General features: G+C 42.1%; 2 protein-coding genes across 5 annotated transcripts; one reads left to right on the top strand and one right to left on the bottom strand.

Annotated features, from left to right (window-relative positions):
• The first annotated feature begins 625 nt into the window (after window positions 1–625).
• tufm (Tu translation elongation factor, mitochondrial) lies at window positions 626–4,439 on the top strand. The gene is made up of 10 exons (XM_053637783.1): window positions 626–686; window positions 1,249–1,295; window positions 1,458–1,596; window positions 1,705–1,871; window positions 2,242–2,511; window positions 2,615–2,747; window positions 3,248–3,352; window positions 3,672–3,823; window positions 4,023–4,142; window positions 4,236–4,439. Exons 1-10 carry the CDS (start codon window positions 650–652, stop codon window positions 4,404–4,406), a joined length of 1,341 nt encoding a protein of 446 aa, XP_053493758.1. The 5' UTR covers window positions 626–649; the 3' UTR covers window positions 4,407–4,439.
• Window positions 4,440–7,196: 2,757 nt separating this feature from the next.
• Window positions 7,197–15,444, bottom strand: LOC128615599 (uncharacterized). 4 transcript variants are annotated; one of them, XM_053637821.1, is made up of 12 exons: window positions 15,043–15,070; window positions 13,577–13,633; window positions 13,382–13,426; window positions 12,908–13,009; window positions 12,733–12,811; window positions 10,854–10,933; window positions 10,236–10,319; window positions 9,985–10,074; window positions 9,759–9,848; window positions 9,598–9,651; window positions 9,362–9,436; window positions 7,197–8,525 (listed from the first exon to the last, which is right to left on the bottom strand). In XM_053637821.1, the coding sequence occupies exons 2-12, from the start codon at window positions 13,599–13,601 to the stop codon at window positions 8,476–8,478; spliced, it is 774 nt and encodes a 257-aa protein (XP_053493796.1). In that variant the 5' UTR covers window positions 13,602–13,633; window positions 15,043–15,070; the 3' UTR covers window positions 7,197–8,475. The 4 variants fall into 4 exon arrangements, with proteins under 4 accessions (XP_053493796.1, XP_053493795.1, XP_053493792.1 ...); XM_053637820.1 differs by lacking the exon at window positions 7,197–8,525 and having other exon boundaries at window positions 8,842–9,436; window positions 12,742–12,811; window positions 15,043–15,076; XM_053637817.1 differs by lacking the exon at window positions 7,197–8,525 and having other exon boundaries at window positions 8,842–9,436; window positions 15,043–15,075.
• Between the last annotated feature and the right edge of the window lie 2,522 nt (window positions 15,445–17,966).

Here is a 17,966-nt window from a genome sequence, read left to right as displayed (position 1 = left end):
AACTGAAAGCAATATGAATTATAGAACGGTTTAATAGTCTATGTACAACTTTTTTTTTTTCTATAATGTTTTTTACCCCCAATATACACCTGTCATGATCGATTATGTTTTCTTGTTTGTACAACATGCATGGTTCTCAATAAATACCTAAATAAACAACCCTATTTTTTCCCCTTTATTTAATATTTTGCGGCTAACAACTGAAACTCAGTCCATTACTGCATTTTTACAATTAGTTGTTAGCATTAAGTAACGACAACAGATTATATGCGGAGAACTTAAATCATTGATATACAAAAACAGATAGAAAAAAATACAAGACATTATATATATGTTTTATCTTTTGTTTTGAATCAAGTGGGGGGGACTCATCTAAACCATGTATTTTTAATCACGGATGACTTTATAATCTTATTTAATATCTGGTATGTTTTAACAGCTTTATTTGTTTATTTTCAGTTTACTCAGGGAATCAGCAAAACTTTTTAACTCAGAGCAAAAAGCAATAACATTAGGTTTAGCAGCTGTTACTAGACTTGTGGATATAAACAACCCTCTTTGCTGTCCGTCACTGACGCGTCGCATGTTGATGACGTTGTGGTTATTATCCGCGCATGCGCCGTGTGTGTCTTTCAGTAAGTAATCCAACATGGCTGCGCTCGTGGGTATCCGTGCATGCCTCTCCGGTAAGTTGGACAGTTTGCGTTCATGACTGTAGCTGTGCGGTGTCTTTAATGCTTTTGCGGTGCGGAGGAGATAAAGCCGGAGGTTTAACGGGGTTTAGTCTCGAGCACAGGGGGAATGACGTAACGTGGTTATGCGTTTCCGGAGGCTCGCGCTGGTAAAGCAAGGTCAAGCCCCATCCATGTACCGGTGAGATGTGAGGGGACTGATATTACTGCCGGTTCATCATAATTAAACAACAATCAGTGGAAATGCATCAGTGCAGAACGGGTTTAAGTGATCCTGAATTATCCCTGAGTAACACCCCCCCCCCCCCCCCCCATGCTGCACATCTGTAACAGTTTATAAATATGCAGATGTCAATATATAAATGCACTCATTTGCATATTCCTGTTGCCAAATTAAGACTCAAGTAGACCCAGCTTCGTATTTTCCACTGTGGCTTTTTTCTTTGCTATGAATGATGTAAATGAGTGTTATATAAATGTATAAATGAGAGGAGAGGAGGATGGTGTTCATGTTTATCTCATGTTTCTCATGTTTTGTTCTCTTGGTGTTCTTCAGCGCTCCAGCTCTCCTCCCCGAGTCTCCTGCACAGCTCCTACAAACTGGTGAGTTCACCGAAGAACATCGAACAATCAATCTGAATGATATAGAAATAGATGAGGTCTCCAGATAGATCAGTGTATGTTCTGTTTATAGTATTTGTACAGCGTTAATGAAAATGATCAGGAGAAATGAATGTAGGTAATCGGTCGGTCGTTGTGTCTCAGTGTGCAGTTCCTCTCAGTCGGAGGAATTTCGCTGCAGAGGCAAAGAGGGTGTTCTCCCGCGACAAACCTCACGTGAACATCGGTACCATCGGTCACGTGGACCACGGGAAGACCACGCTCACCGCCGCCATCACCAAAGGTAACACACACACACACACACACACACACACACACACAGGGGTGACACTATAACTGTGCTGTAGCTGAGGATGCCTTTATTTAGTGTGTGTGTGTGTGTGTGTGTCAGTGCTGGCCGAGGCTGGTGGAGCGCGCTATAAGAAGTATGAGGACATTGATAACGCTCCCGAGGAGAAAGCCAGAGGAATCACAATCAACGCCTCACATGTGGAGTACACAACCGCTAACAGGCACTATGCTCACACTGACTGTCCTGGGCACGCTGACTACGTCAAGGTACACACATGCACACACACACACACACACACACAGACTGCTCAAACAGATGGAGAGACACACCTGGACAAAGGCAGGAAGTCAGACACTTACACCAGCAGATGGATGGATACACACAGATGCACAGACAGACTGGTAGATGAGCAGAGAGACAGACTGGTAGATGAGCAGAGAGACAGACTGGTAGATGAGCAGAGAGACAGACTGGTAGATGAGCAGAGAGACAGACGTCAGTGATTGGTTCAAAATAAATGTTGATCAAGGAACATGTCATATTTACAGAACTGAACTGCTTTCTGTCTGTGTTTCTGCACAAAACATGTAGTCTAACCCAGACTGTGTGTGTGTGTGTGTGTGTGTGTGTGTGTAGAACATGATCACGGGCACGGCTCAGCTGGACGGCTGTATCCTGGTGGTGGCAGCGACCGACGGTCAGATGCCGCAGACACGTGAGCACCTGCTGCTGGCTCGGCAGATCGGCGTGCAGCACGTGGTGGTGTACGTGAACAAAGCGGACGCCGTGGACGACCCTGAACTCCTGCAGCTGGTCGAGCTCGAGATCCGAGAGCTGCTCAGCGAGTTCGGCTACGACGGAGACAACACGCCTGTCATCTGTGGCTCCGCCCTCTGCGCCCTGGAGGTACTGATGGAGAGAGACTGGGGACGTGGAGAGAGTGTGTGATCCTGTAACACTCGGAGCTCATTATTATTATTATTGTGTGTGTGTGTGTGTGTGTGTGTAGAACCGGCAGCCTGAGCTGGGAGTGAACTCCATCATGAAGCTGTTGGAGGTGGTGGATGAGTACATCCCTCTACCCAGGAGAGATCTGGATAGACCCTTCCTGCTGCCTATTGAGGGAGTCTACTCCATACCAGGTGTGTGTATATGAGTGTGTGTGTGTATATGTGTGTGTAGTGTATGGGTATCATCAGTTTTCTAAATTGACTGCGCAACACTCCCAACACAACTGACTCGGTAACATGATTCTTTAGACTGATTCATAAAGCAGCGAATCAGTTTACAGATTCAGAGAATCATTTTGATTCATTATTTTAAATGAATCAGAGCGATATGTCACTTAATTCAACTGGTTCTAATCAAATAAAAGCGATTTATAAAGTCGATTCGTTGATTTGATTCGTGACCGAGACTCTTATGAAACTCGATCACGGACACTCCATCCCAGACCGTCTCTGATTGGCTGAGACGTTATTACTTCATAATATATGCAGTCTGTGGTTTCCGTTGCTTTGCAGTAGATGAAATGATGTGAACGGTTAAGGATGGTGTTGCACTGTGTGTGTGTGTTTGTGTGTGTGAGAGAGACGCAGTGTATATGGAGTGTGTGTGTAACACAGTGTGTGTGTGCGCGCAGGCCGGGGTACGGTGGTGACGGGCACTCTGGAGAGAGGAGTGATTAAAAAAGGAGATGAGTGTGAGTTTGTGGGACACAACCGCTCTGCCAAGTCAGTTGTTACAGGTGAGTGTGTGTGTGTGTGTGCGTGCGTGCGAGAGAGTGTGAGAATGTGTGGCTCCCTCAAGAACAGGCAAGAATAGTGATGTTTTATTCTGTGCTGAGCTGAAAGTGTTCGAGGAGAACCGCAAGACAAAATGTGTACACCTACTTGATGGAAATTTTGTCCATTACTACTTCCTGTTCATGGCCACGCCCCCTTATTTTTTGCTAGACAGCTGAGACATGCTTAGCAGAGTTTCTGTTCAGAAAGCCTATAAACATCTCAGTTCATGATCATTTTTGAGCAAACATAAACCAGCCTAAAGTGTGCGTGTGTGCGTAGGTATCGAGATGTTCCATCAGTCTCTGGACCGTGCTGAGGCAGGGGATAACCTGGGCGCGCTGGTGCGTGGTATGAAGAGGGAGGACATGAGGCGAGGTGTGGTGATGTGTAAACCCGGCTCCGTCCAGCCTCATCAGAAAATCAAAGCTCAGGTGTGTGTGTGTGTGTGTGTGTGTGTGTGTGTGTGTGTGTGAGAGAGAGAGCGAGCGCGAAAGTTTATACCACACAAGTAGGGTTCATTGTATAATGTAGGGTTCTTGGTGTCCAAAAAAGGGTTCTGCTTGGAACTCTTGTTTGATAGGAAAACACTCTGTTAAAGGGTTGTGTGTGTCTGTGTGTGTGTGCGCGCAGGTGTACATACTGAGTAAAGAGGAAGGCGGCAGACACAAGCCGTTCGTCACCAACTTCATGCCCGTCATGTTCTCTCTCACCTGGGACATGGCCTGCAGGATCCAGCTCCCCGAGGGCAAGGTAACACACACGCACACACTCGCACACTTCTGTAATATGCATTGTCCTCATCTCTGTGTGTGTGTGTGTGTGTGTGTGTGTGTGTGTGTGTAGGAGATGGTGATGCCGGGTGAAGACACGTCCCTCACTCTGACCCTCAGACAGCCCATGGTGTTGGAGAAAGGTCAGAGGTTCACGCTGAGGGACGGGAACAAGACCATCGGCACGGGGCTCGTCACCGACATCCTGCCCACTACACCTGAAGACCAGCACAACTGGGGCTGAGACCGAGAGAGGAGGGGGGAGGAGGGGGGAGGAGGGGGGAGGGTGGGCGGGGCATGGGTGGGGCAGGAAGTCATCCAACCTCTTGACTCATCCATACTTTACATTAGTATAAACGTCCATGGTTTACTGTTTCCTGCTCTCTTTCTCTCTCTCACACACACATACACAGACTCTCGTGTTCCAATACTATGCCCTCGTCCACTTCCGCTAATCACTCTGAAGTGTGTAGGGTGCAGTGAGTGATCTAGGGGTTAATTTTGGATCTCCTGTCAGCTGATTCAGCTAACTAGCTATCATGTTTTAGTGCTAGCAGAGTCCTTTATCTCACCTAGACTTGCTAGCCGAGCATCGCTCATTTCATCATCTCGGTAATCGCTTAGCTAAGTAGCTTGCACACTCTCTGCTAACATGCTAGCAGAGCATCTGGTATAATTTTTTTTTTTTTTTTTTGCATGCTAGCAGAGCACGAGTCATCCTGGAGAAACACCAAATTGTTTATTGGGCCTAGGATGATAAATACCCCTCTGATGCTAGCTTAGCAGAGTATGTTCATGCTAATACGGTAATGGAACGGCACGTATAGAGTGTGTGAGAGCAGGAACACAGTAAACTGATGTGGAACCTTCAGATTTGTCTGATTTAATCAATCTGGTCTGAATCAAATGTGGAGGCACCTTATTTTCAGGGTAAGAGGGTGGAGGTGGAGAGCCTGCATCATGTTCACACACACACACACACACACACACTGTTTTGGGGTTCCGTACTCATACTGTCTGCTTTTTGCTTATGAAATGTCTAAGTGATGATGAATATGTGGCTGATGTAATAAATGTATTTAATACAGCTCTTGACTCCGCCCACTGTTTTCCGCTTTTCTCTACTAAACCCAGATCTGAGGTATACGTAAGGAATAAACCACTGCTGAGTGACGGGTGTTTGTGGTGCTATGACCAAAGCTGCAATGATCATGACACATTAATGAATTTATAAAAAATGGGTCCTTGATATCTTCCAGTGACTTTTTGAGCACACGTTAGCTATACTGTATACACCTTGTAGTTGTGAGGTCTGGCTGATCTTTATTATTAGTTCTGAGGCTATTGATAACTTTTTGGTTTTGCCCTGGTGTTTGCTTCTCGCGTGGATTCTCGGTTCTATGACTCTCTGATTAGCATTGGATACTGTGTCTTTGATCCAGCACATGGAGAACAGACCCTCCTCTCCGGAGTCTTTGTTGTAACTAAGGCCCAGTTGTTCAGAAGTTATCAAATCGGGATTTTGGCTATCGGATTGGATCTAATCTTCAAACTGGTTTGTTCAAAAGGAGAAAAGAAAAAAAGGATTCTGAAATCAGATTAGATCATGTAATCTGATTTTGCGTTTGATCTGGATCAAACCTTCAGTATGAGTTTGTTCAAAACGTTTTAGTTGGATTGGGATTATCCTGATCCCAGCAGGAACAAAATGCAATAAAACGTTAAAACCGATCAAATAGTACAATGTATCATGTAGTATATACATTAATTTATATTTTACACTTGATTTGTTTAACCGTGTAATAGATAAAGTATACATCAGTATAAAGTATAAATCCCCCAAATGTCCCCATAAATAGTCCCCCAAACAGCTGTCAATATCAAACTAAAATAATATATTTAATTCTAACTGTTATTGATCACTGTATATTAAATACAATGACACAATCCTCAGAGACGAACCAGTCAGAAGTAGTTTCTAACAAATGCGTCACTTATCACTCTCCACACATGAAGAACTTCATTCTTATTTCGTTAACTGTTTGGACATTTAGACTTTTTATGATTTCAAACCTGTGTTCAAAACATCCCCAATGTATTTGTGAGTAACGTAGAGTTGTTTGTTTGTAGGAACAGGATGTTTACATGCTGGATAATCTACCTGTTGTTAATCTACCTGTAGCTAGTAGCCTGCACTAGTCATCCTGAAAGGTTTGGACCTGGATCAGGGTGATCCAATCCAGTGCTGCTGTGAAAAACCATTACTAAAGTAAGATGGGTTACTTGATCCTGGATGGCAAAGCATGGGATTTTCAAATCTGGAACATTCTGATCCGGATTACATTTATTTTGACCTTGGAATATTTGACCTCTAGAGGGCACTCATTAGTCTTTTTAATCTGCGTGATGTTTTCAAACAGCATTAAAATGGCCAGTCAAAGCAAAGTGGGGGTTTTGTTCTTAGTACTCTGGAAAGATCATATTATATTGTATAAAATGTCTCATTTTCCTCTAGAAATTAAAGTCCAGGGAACGGTTTAAGGGGTTAAAACGTCTCGGTCCAACACAATGTCTCCATGCTGTGAAAGAGCGGGTCTTCCTTCAGCAGTACGATTGTGTTCCCGCCTGACCTAAAGCCTTCTTCACAACAATTATATTCTATTAAACATAAGACCACATTCTGATGTATAACATGTCAGAAATGAGTTAACATCCAGAGTGCTGTTTACCTTTATCTGTGGAAGTATTCTCTGGACTATTTTCAAAACTAATGGCAAATTGTATTTCTGTTAAGTAAACAGATTGTCATGTTGTTGCAAATTGTATTTGTGTACACAGAAATTGTGACATAATTCAAACGAAAATGCAAGTTGTGCATTACCGTTTTCATTTTTACATATTTACACAAATATACAATGTCAAATGGAAAAGCAAAGTCCAGCTGCAGTGGCATTTCCCATGTCCTACACGGCTTTGTGGCTTAGTGGTTAGCACGTTTACCTCACACCTCACTACAAGACGAGCACAAGATGAGTCCAGTGCTCTGTTGACTTTTATTTCTTACAATGTAGCACTGTCTACAATTTTTTACAAAAAACACAAAAGTAGAATTGCGAAGGCAGGACAACTAGAGTACACTGTACACGTCACATTGCTTATGAAACAAGAAGTAATCAATTTAAAGTCATACAACAGAATCATGATATTTTACAAAATTACAGCAGGCTGTATAATAAAACTCGTCACATGTCACGGTCCTAAAATAAAACACAGCTAATTCCTGAGTGGATTCTTAGCTAGCACTAGCCTGAACAGAAGTCGAATATTTTATTCATTTTACATCACACCAGTAGAGGGCAGAATTTCTCTTCACACACGTTGCACAGGAACGTTACACTCGGGAGCTACGTTTCCATCCACGTCTTTTTAAACGAATTTTGGGATTCGGCGTAAAAATAAAATAAAGAAAACACTGGACGGAAACACCAGATGCGAATAAAATCTCCAAAATGCGCATAAGAAAATGCATGTGCTCAACTGACGCGGATCGTTTTTTTATTCGATAAGAAGACGTGCGTGTACACTACGATGGAAACACGTTTATCGAATAAATTCCTTTATACGTGTCAAAAAAGTCATGTGACTTTGCCTCAGCAAATCATGTGATTGGATAATTGGCTGATGTGACTGGATATTCAGCGCATGTGGCCAGTTTATACAGTTCAACGGCTGTATAATGCGTTTTTCTCGTTTGTTATATAGGAAAAAAGGTCCATTTGTACTGATACTTCGCGCCAGTTTCCCCAGAAGTGACGATTTTGTTCCCTTGAACACACGGGATGGAAACGGTGCTTTATTCGCAAATGCATTATGCGATATTCCTATTTTTCACACAAACTAAACTCGCAGCTTGGATGGAAAGGCAGCTATTGAGGACATTCTGAAGTTCGTAGTAAAGTCTAGATGATCAGATGTGTCTGCACCACATTAAAGAACGGGTTACTGAATCTCTACCCCACATTCTCAATGGCTGCTCTGCTTAGCATATCACCATAAATCTCATAACAGGTTACTGCCGTTAGCCACGCCTAGAAGGAGAGCTAAACCGCTAGCATAATACTGTTCATACTGCTATCACTGGCAGCGTCATATATGGAGAAGGAGCTGCTATTTATATCCATGATAATCTTGATACAGTTCATGTTTTAACTGTAAGAGGATGTATTTTTCTAAGTGAATATATATATATGTGTGTGTGTGTGTGTGTGTGTGTGTGTGTGTGTGTCCTTTTACCGCCTCGCTCATATAATATATTATGTATGTCTCTCGACTCTTTGTCTTCTGTCCATGCACTCATACCAGCCTGAAACACACACACACACACACACACACACACACATTCTTTAGAATGTGCAGCTTTGGGACATATTTATGCAAACACACACACACACACACACACACACACACACAGTGTCTACGTTTACATGCAACCAAGTAATCCGATAGTAATCGGATTGACGGCTCGATCGGACTGAAAAGCCTTCATGTAAACACCTTTATCGATCCGATGGCGCTTGATCCGAATGAAATTCCGATCGGATTGGAAGGGGTGGTTTATTCCTTATCTAATCCGATCGAGGGGGAATTTTTTTTTAAAAAAAGTAAATGCTTGAAGGCTATTATTTTCTCAATCATATTAAAAAATACATCTTACGTTTTAAATATGGCGTCCGGTGGAAAGAACCGGTCGATGGAGGAGACAGAGTATTTGTTGAACATACTAAAAGACAAAAAGATTGTCGAGAGACTGGACGGAAGAAAAGTCTGTAATTACGATCACTTCAGAGATGTGTTTGAGGGAATGCAGTTTGGAGGATTCAGTCGGTCAGTAGAACTAATTAACATGCGTAAGATTTGGGGGGGGGGGGGACGTTGCTGATATATGTTTCTATAAATCCTATTAGGTCATTTGGTGTCACGTCCATGTCTTTCTTTCTGCGCTGTTGTACGGTTGGCATGACGACAGACGCCGTACTCTGTGCTTTGTTCGGAATACATATAATGCACATGTAAAGGAATATTTGAATCGGATTGCAACGTTTAGTGAAGATATAAAGAGATCTGCAACCGGACCGAATTCGTTCGGATGGAGGAAAATGGGTGCGTGTAAACATAACCGCTCACACACTCGCGTCTCACCTTCATCCACAGTGTGTGTGTTGGTGTGTGCTTGTGCGTTGGGACATGCCGAGCCAGCCATGTTCTCATAGGACTCTGAGAATGTACGATGGAGAGAGAGAGAGAGAGAAAGCGATTTGTATCAGTTTAGTCAACATGAAGAAAAGCTGATGCCTCACACACACACACGCACTCACGCATGCACTCATGCACACACACGCACGCACTCACGCACACACGCATGCACGCACACACACCTGTGTCTGTCTGTTCCAGGTTGTGTTTGTCCTCTCCATCAGGGTTAATATAATCTACAGACACATAGAGTAAAGCACAGTTTATACTGTAAATATATACATGTAGAGTGTGTGTGTGTGTGTGTGTGTGTGTGTGTGTGTGTGTGGTAAGTATAGACTACCATCATCCTCAGTGCTGATTGCATTCCTTAGTGTGGATTTGCGAGGATGAGCGTACACACACCCTTCCATGTTTTCATACGACTCTCCATCTACAGAGAGAGAAAGAGCGAGAGAGGGAATGAGTAGTGTGTGTGTATGTGTGTGTGTGTGTGTGTGTATGTGTGTGTGAGTGTGTGTGTGTATGTGTGTATTTGTGTGTATGTGTGTGTGTGTGTGTGTGTATACCGGTGTCTGTAAGGTTGCGAGGTGCTTGAAGGTAGGTGGTGGTGTTGGTTTCTGTCACTTTGTCTGCCACTGCATCAGGAGTGAGATAATCTAAACCAGACACAGTTGACAAATAAAATCAATACATCATAAATAATAAATGCTGCAAAGTGCTGAGAGTGACGGAGGGATGAAAGAACGATTTTTCCAAAAAGTATGAGGAACACCAATACTCTGAAGAAACAAAAGAAAGAAAGAAAGAGTATATTAACCATCATCTGGAAGGACGCAGTAGTTGACTTTATCCTCATTACTGTAGATTGCCGCTGTAACGTTCTCATAAGACTGGGCTTCTTCTGTAGTAACACACACACACACACACACACACACACACACACACACACTCCTGAAGACTTTCCCATATCAGAAAATTAACTGCTGCTCCAAAGTACTAACACTGGAGACTCCTTCCATAAACATTTAATAAACATCCGCCATACAAATCCCTGTAAATCAGCTGTTACTATAGAAACCATATGTATTCCAACAGTGCTCACCAACCCTGTTCCTGGAGGTCTACCTTCCTGAAGACTTTATCTCCAACCATAATCAAGCCCACCTGACCATCTAATCACCAGTAGCCTTAAGAAGTTCTTGATCATCTAAAACACGCATGTGAGACGTTGGTTGGAGATGAAACCTGCAGGAAGGTAGATCTCAAGGAAGAGGGTTGGTGACCACTGATTTAGAGCGAGCACATTAATATAAACCTGTGTGACTGTCAGAGCTGCTGTTATAGATAAGTAATCAACACCTTCTGACCAATCACAGTCCAGAGTCCGACATCGCTGTGATTTCAATCACTTAATACGCAATGAGAAATATTTTACGTTTTGTAAGGTTTCCTTGAGTTTTGCTGGAGTTGTGCAGTTTGCTTGAGTCCTTATTGGCTGTTCCCATGGGTCCTTGACTGCAAAACACGCACACACACACACACACATACACACACACACACACAGACATCACCAAACACTCTGACATTTTTCCAATTTTTCAACTACATTCTTAGCACAAATGAGCAAAAACACAAAAAGTGAAAGTCAAAGCATGTTTGGAGTTTATTCATTTTGAAAAGGGTTGAATTTGAACAAGGTGGTGGTTATGACACGATTCCAGGGGAGTGTTTTACCAGCTTGAGGTTCTCCAATGCTGGAATATGTTCCCTCCTCAGACTGAGCCAGAATGTAATCTTGTCTTAATACACCGGCAGGGCTTATCCATCGGTATGGCATGGCAGATCTCAAATGACTGTTGTGTGGGACAAGTCAAGCACTTCAACACAACATCCAGAATCAAATCACAGTTAAAAAAAACTGCTGTATTTCATGGGGGCTACAAACCATGAGGCCATGAAGGCACAAAGTCTCCCTCGGATTAACTAAGAGGTTAGTGCACACAAAGAGGGAAAGGAGATGTTAGCTTGACGGTGCAAAATAACTTTTCTTAATAATGCACCCTGGACCTCATACAACGTCATACAACTTCGACTTTATGCTCAACAACCTACCTGAATTAAAGAACACCAATTGTTACACTCTATGAGGACAGTATAAAGGCTCAAAATGATCAGAAGAAGGAGTCTGGTTTAGTCGCCCTGGTAAGATGGGAGGTTATGGATTAAATTAAATTAGTGACAGATTTCCTGAAATTGCCTCCTGACAAATCCTGCGTATCCAGTGCAACCCAATGTCAGCTAACTTAGTGGATGCACACACTTTTTTTGTTAAATCCATCCATGCTTCCATTTTCTGTACCGCTTATCTGACACAGGGTCGTGGGGAGCCTGGAGCCTATCCCAGGGGACTTGGGGCACAAGGTGGGGGACACCCTGGTCAACCCATCACAGGGCACAATCACACACACTCACACACTACGGACAAATTGGAAATGCCAATCAGCCTACAACACACGTCTTTGGACTGGGGGAGGAAACCGGAGTACCTGGGGGAAATCCCCGAAGCATAGGGAAAACATGCAAACTCCACCCACACATGAAACCCCAAACCTGGAGGTGTGAGACAAATATGCTAACCACTAAGCCACCATGCCACGTTTTATTAAATCCCACAAAATTATATCACAAACCTTCTCAAATTTGCTCCCAGTCCTAAACCTCTAGTCATACCTTGAATAATGGGCTACAGTAGAGTGTTTTCCTAAAGGTCTACAGGGCATGTGCACTGGGACTCTGGTCACTAAGGGGACCCTTGACAAGCAAAGATTTGAATTGTGAATTAGGCCAATTAAGCTAAGTCACAGAATCTGAAATCAGTCAGAAAATGTTATTGGTGTACACATCACAATTGTTCTTACCCACCAGCCAGCTGTCTATCATACAACAGCTACCAACTGAGGAGGGTGAAGGCTAACACATGAGCGATCTTTCCACTTCCACATACATGAGCTCACATAGGATTGGCTAGTGTCACTGTGATTGACAGGGGAGAGAATGAGTGCCCCACTCACCCAGAGAGCACGGCCAAAGTTCATATTCGCAAATGGGTCGGATTAAAAATGAACTCCAAACTAAAATGGGGCAAAGAAAGCCCGACATGCCATCACTGCTGGCCACTGAGTTGGAGCAGGACTTCCTCGACTAGCCGTAGTAGTTGGACACCAGACACCAGAGCTCGGAACCGGACGCCTGGTAGCCCTTCTTGTTTGTAACAATGTGAACTAGATGGAAATAAATAGTTGTGTTCATTCTACCTTGTGTACCTTGTGTAGGTATGTCCTGCTGAGGTTTTGTTCATGATGGCCTTTAGTGCAGCAACTCGCCGAAATTCTTCTGTGGACAGAGACAAAGATTAGTGTGTGCTGAAGATAGTAAACAACTCTGTGTGTGTGTGTGTGTGTGTGTGTGTGTGTGTGTGTGTGTACTCACTCTCTCTGCGACGTTGTGTTTTGTAGACCATTGAGAACAGGAACAATCCAAGTACAAAGGCAATAGAAGGAATCACGTACAACAGCCAATCTGGGCGGGAAACTACACACACACACACACACACACACACACACACACACACACACATCAGTTTGACACTCCTAACTCAAAACCACACACACACACACACACACACCAGTTTGACACTCCTAACTCAAAACTACACACACACCCCCACACACACACATCAGTTTGACACTCCTAACTCAAAACCACACACACACACACACACACACACACCAGTTTGACACTCCTAACTCAAAACCACACACACACACACACACACACACACACACACACCAGTTTGACACTCCTAACTCAAAACTACACACACACCCCCACACACACACACATCAGTTTGACACTCCTAACTCAAAACTACACACACACACACACACACACACACACACATACTTGCTGTGTTGTTTTTCAGAGCCATGGTCAGGTTTTGTTCAGCTTCTGAAAATAACATACACACAATTACTTTATCACTGTAATCACACACACACACACAAACACACACACATCAGTTTGACACTCCTAACTCAAAACTACACACACACACACACACACACACACACACACATACACACATACAAACACACATACTTGCTGTGTTGTTTTTCAGAGCCATGGTCAGGTAGTGTACGCACAATTACTTTATCACTGTAATCACACACACACACACACACACACAGAGTTGTGCAGTGGAATGGTCTTATAAAGTCTGTAACATCTTCACAAAATTATCAGAACCCAAGTGATATTTTAATTAACTCAAATGAGTTCAGCTTGTAAAAGCTAATTGTGCGTGTGTGCGTGCGTGTGTGTGTGTGTAGGTGTGAGAAGTATGTGCCCGATGTAACAACAGCTTTAATATAGTTTACACACACACACACACAAACACGCACATGCACACACATGCACACACGCAAATGAGAGAAGAGTCATACTAGAGAGTGTGTGTAGAAAAGTGTGAGAGAGTGTGGGTTGTTTTTTTTTGTTTTGTTTGTTTTTGAAAATATGTCAGTAGGTCCGATACACACTTCCTCCTCCAGCAGAGTTATTACACCTCCTTTTAGACATCTGTGTGTAAAACACTCTTACTTTCACAAACTAACACATAGTTTTATACTTGAAGTGCACACTACAGTACAACAGACAACGTGTGAGTGTGTATGTGTGTATGTGTGTGTGTGTGTGTGTGTGTGGTATATCCCTTGGGGAACAACAGTTAGAACCTTCCGAGCAATCATCATTTCACACAAAACAGCATCCGCTTTTCTAAAAAAAAAACTCACCCACATACACATACAGATGTCTATTGTTAGAAATAACACAAAAGTACATATAATGTATAATGTACGTATAATGTATATTGTGTAATGTGTAACATATATTGTATAACGTATAATGTATAATGTATGTTGTATAATGTATAAACTATAATGTATAATGTATATTGTATAATGAATGATGTATAACGCATCATGTATAACGTACAATGTATAATGTATAACATATAATGTACAATGTATATTGTATAATGTATAACGTGTAATGTATTGTACAACGTGTAATGTACAATGTATAACGTATCATGTATAACGTATAATGTATAATGTATAACGTATAATGTATAATTCATAATGTATAAAAATAAAACTACTAACAAAAATTGTAAACCATGAAAATGACTAAATATCATGACAAAGTATACATATATAAAACTCAGATAAAACATGTGGACTAAAAAAAAAAACAATTACGAGTAGCTGAGAAACTCACAGACAAAACAAATTAAACCCGACCTCAACTAACTTTTATTAGCTGTAGAATAATAATAATAATAATAATAATAATAATAATAATAATAATAATAATCTATTACTACTACTAGTAATAAACATACAGTTTGAAATAATCATCATAATTGGGAATATTCTGTAAAACAGATATTTTTCTTAGTCATGATCTCTCTCTCTCTCTCTCTCTCTCTCTCTCTCTCACACACACACACACACACACACATACACACACACACACACACACACACACACACACACACACTTTACCTTTAGACTCTGTCATGTTTGTGAATCCTTGTGTAATGTTTCAAGATCGGAGCTCGCACCTTCATACAGCGATACACACTTACATACTAGTACAAGGATGATGAGAAGAGATGAGAAGATGAGGAGGAAACAAACAAAACAGCAGGTGGAGCGGAAGGCATGGCAAAAGAGAGAGAGAGAGAGAGAGAGAGAGAGAGAGAGAGAGAGAGAGAGACAGAGAGAGAGACATAAAGAAGAAGTGAAAATTGCCCTAACCACCCATGCATACTCACAAACATGTTGTTCTTTCTCATACACTGAAGTTCATGACTAAAAAAGAATAACGGAAGTGTGGAGCCTGCTGTTTCATTGCCTTCTTTCTCCATAGCAACTTACACTTGCCTATATACGGCTTTATACCACAGCGCTGCTGAACTGTAGATTCTGTTTGCTGCAGCTCATTTAAAAAATGATTAATTTCCAGAGAGCTTTAAGAGGGGATGCTGTAAGTCAGTGCTCTCCAACCCTGTTCTTGGAAATCTCTACCTTGCTGAAGACTTTAGCTCCAACCATAATCGTGCCCACCTGACCATCTAATCATTGCTTTACGAAGTTCTTGATCATCTAAAACATGCCTGTTAGATATTGGTTGGAGATGAAACCTGCAGTAAGGTAGATGTCAAGGAAGAGGGTTGGTGACCACTGGTATAAATAAATTGATCAATTTTTTTTCTCTAACTTTTATTTATAATTGCTGTTTTGTGCCCTTGGTAAACCCAGCCTCGCCCTCAACAGGTTTGCAGCCCAGTCTCAGCTCTTGGGGACCCTGCAGTCCTCATGGATGATCTCCATTCACAGATTGACCTCAAGACCACACACACTCCTGTCACCACTCCAGCTACAGTTTAGGTTTTTTGGCTTTGTTATTACCCCTAGCTTGGTCACTGCCTCTGCTCATGACTTGTCCTATGCTCCTGTTTCTTTGTCGGTCTTGTTCCCTGACTCTGTGTTCGTTTTGAGGTCACGCTCTGATCCTGTGTCAGCTTCAGTCACAGATCCTTCCTCAACAGTCAGTATGTTTACAGGGGCAACAATAATCCGATATTAACCCGATTGAGACGATACTCTGATTAAGAAACTAGCATGGAAACAGTGATTATTGATGACCTTAATCCGACTAAAGTCATACTCGAAGTAAACACAAATCGAATTAAGACATGTAGAGTACTCCTGTTTTAGTCACATTATTGATGTGCATTATAGACATGTACACACTGCATCCGAAACCACATACTTACCTACTGTATAGTAGGTGGAATACATGTATTTAGGCTACTACTGTATATACACAAGTTTACGTTTCTTGTTTTGTTTCTTGACCATGTTTTCTGTGACCGCGACCCTGATTCCTGCTTTGCCCCATTTATGCCTTTGAGAGACCCTTTGCCTGTCTTGACCACGTTTTGGATTAGGATTTGGATTTATCTGCCTTTGTGTCTCTTAAATAAAACTGTTAACTGCACTTGCATCCATCCTAATCTCCCTTACGTCTCGCGACGTGACAGTCCATAAGAATGATGGTGCACTAACATTGTGTGTTGAGTTTCAGATGGTTGCATCAGAGTGCTCTAAGTGGCTAAGTGTGGCTTCAAACCTGTCACTGGAAGTTGGATTGGTATAATATAATGTCAGTAGGTTGGAGCTGGCCCAATTAATCAAAGGGCAATTGGTCACAGGAGTATTTTAATGCTTGAATTTTTTAGGGCAAAAAACAACACTTACAGAGCCTTGGTCTATCTGCAGTGTAATGCTGACAGTTTCATTATGCTCTCTGTGGTGTAGCGTTAGAAGGCCCACAGCAGCTGCTGAGGCAGTTCCTGATCTTACTGTCTAATTTTCTCAGAGTTCATAGATTAATTGCTGCTTCATAACAATCCTCTGTGGTGAGTTTCAATGATTGTCATCCTTCATACAACAATAATTCTAAAAATTATTCTTAAGGAGTCAATAAAGTTTGGGATTGTGATTATTTAGAGGTGCTGTGATGCATCACCAGGACATGTAGTGAATGACATGGTGATGATATCTTGCCAGCACTAGTTATACTGCCTCTAGTGGTTCTGAAGGAAACCACCCTGGCTATTTATAAAAGCAGAAGGAAGATTATGTACATAACTGTGGTTCTGAGAGTGAGTGGAGCACCACCAGGCCACCTGGGTGACTCAGGTTGACAAGAATGGCCAGAGGACGAGAAACAGCACTACCCCTTTATATTTGTTAAATAGAATGAACCTATTTTGTGTCAAATTATATTTTTATTCATGATTTTATACAACATTAAAAATTAAATAATAAAGAGATATCTTCTCCCACTGCTCCTGAAATCTCCCCATGGCATTCATACCTTTGACCAGCATTTTTATGGTGACCACACAGTTCCTCATGGTGTTCAGGATTTCAGTCAGCTCCTTTTGGTTGTTCTCCACGTTCTCTACACTCTTCTCATGGGTGTCTCTGGTCTTGTCGAGTTGAGCTGGCTCTGGTCCATGCGGAACCTGGCTCTTTGTGAAGCTCTCACCTTCCAGGACCTTCTTAAAAGTGTTTCAACAAAATCCATGTAAATCAGTTTGCATCCACTGGGTCAGGAATCCAGTGCTTTGTTATAAGTTTTATGTGCTTCCTTCAGTTCCTCTTCCATGGCTTTCACTAATTCATTTAAGTTTTTAAGAGCTTTTTCTGGTGACAGTTTCCTGCTTGATAGCATCCTGCTCCTCTCCATAAAAATGCTCAGCATTTACACATGCTTCCAACAGTTCTTGGACAATATTGATGACATCAGTGAACCACTTTTTCTGTTGAATTGGCCAACTCAAGACAGTCATCTGCAATGACATTAATGTTCTCCAGCTGGTCAGGGAGGTGAGTTTCAAAAACCTCATTAGTAC

The sequence above is a fragment of the Ictalurus furcatus genome, chromosome 12, assembly GCF_023375685.1.
Source record: "Ictalurus furcatus strain D&B chromosome 12, Billie_1.0, whole genome shotgun sequence".
Classification (NCBI taxonomy): domain Eukaryota; kingdom Metazoa; phylum Chordata; class Actinopteri; order Siluriformes; family Ictaluridae; genus Ictalurus; species Ictalurus furcatus.
The sequence above is the reverse complement of the archived record's forward strand: the minus strand, read 5'-3'. Positions and strand labels throughout refer to the sequence as shown.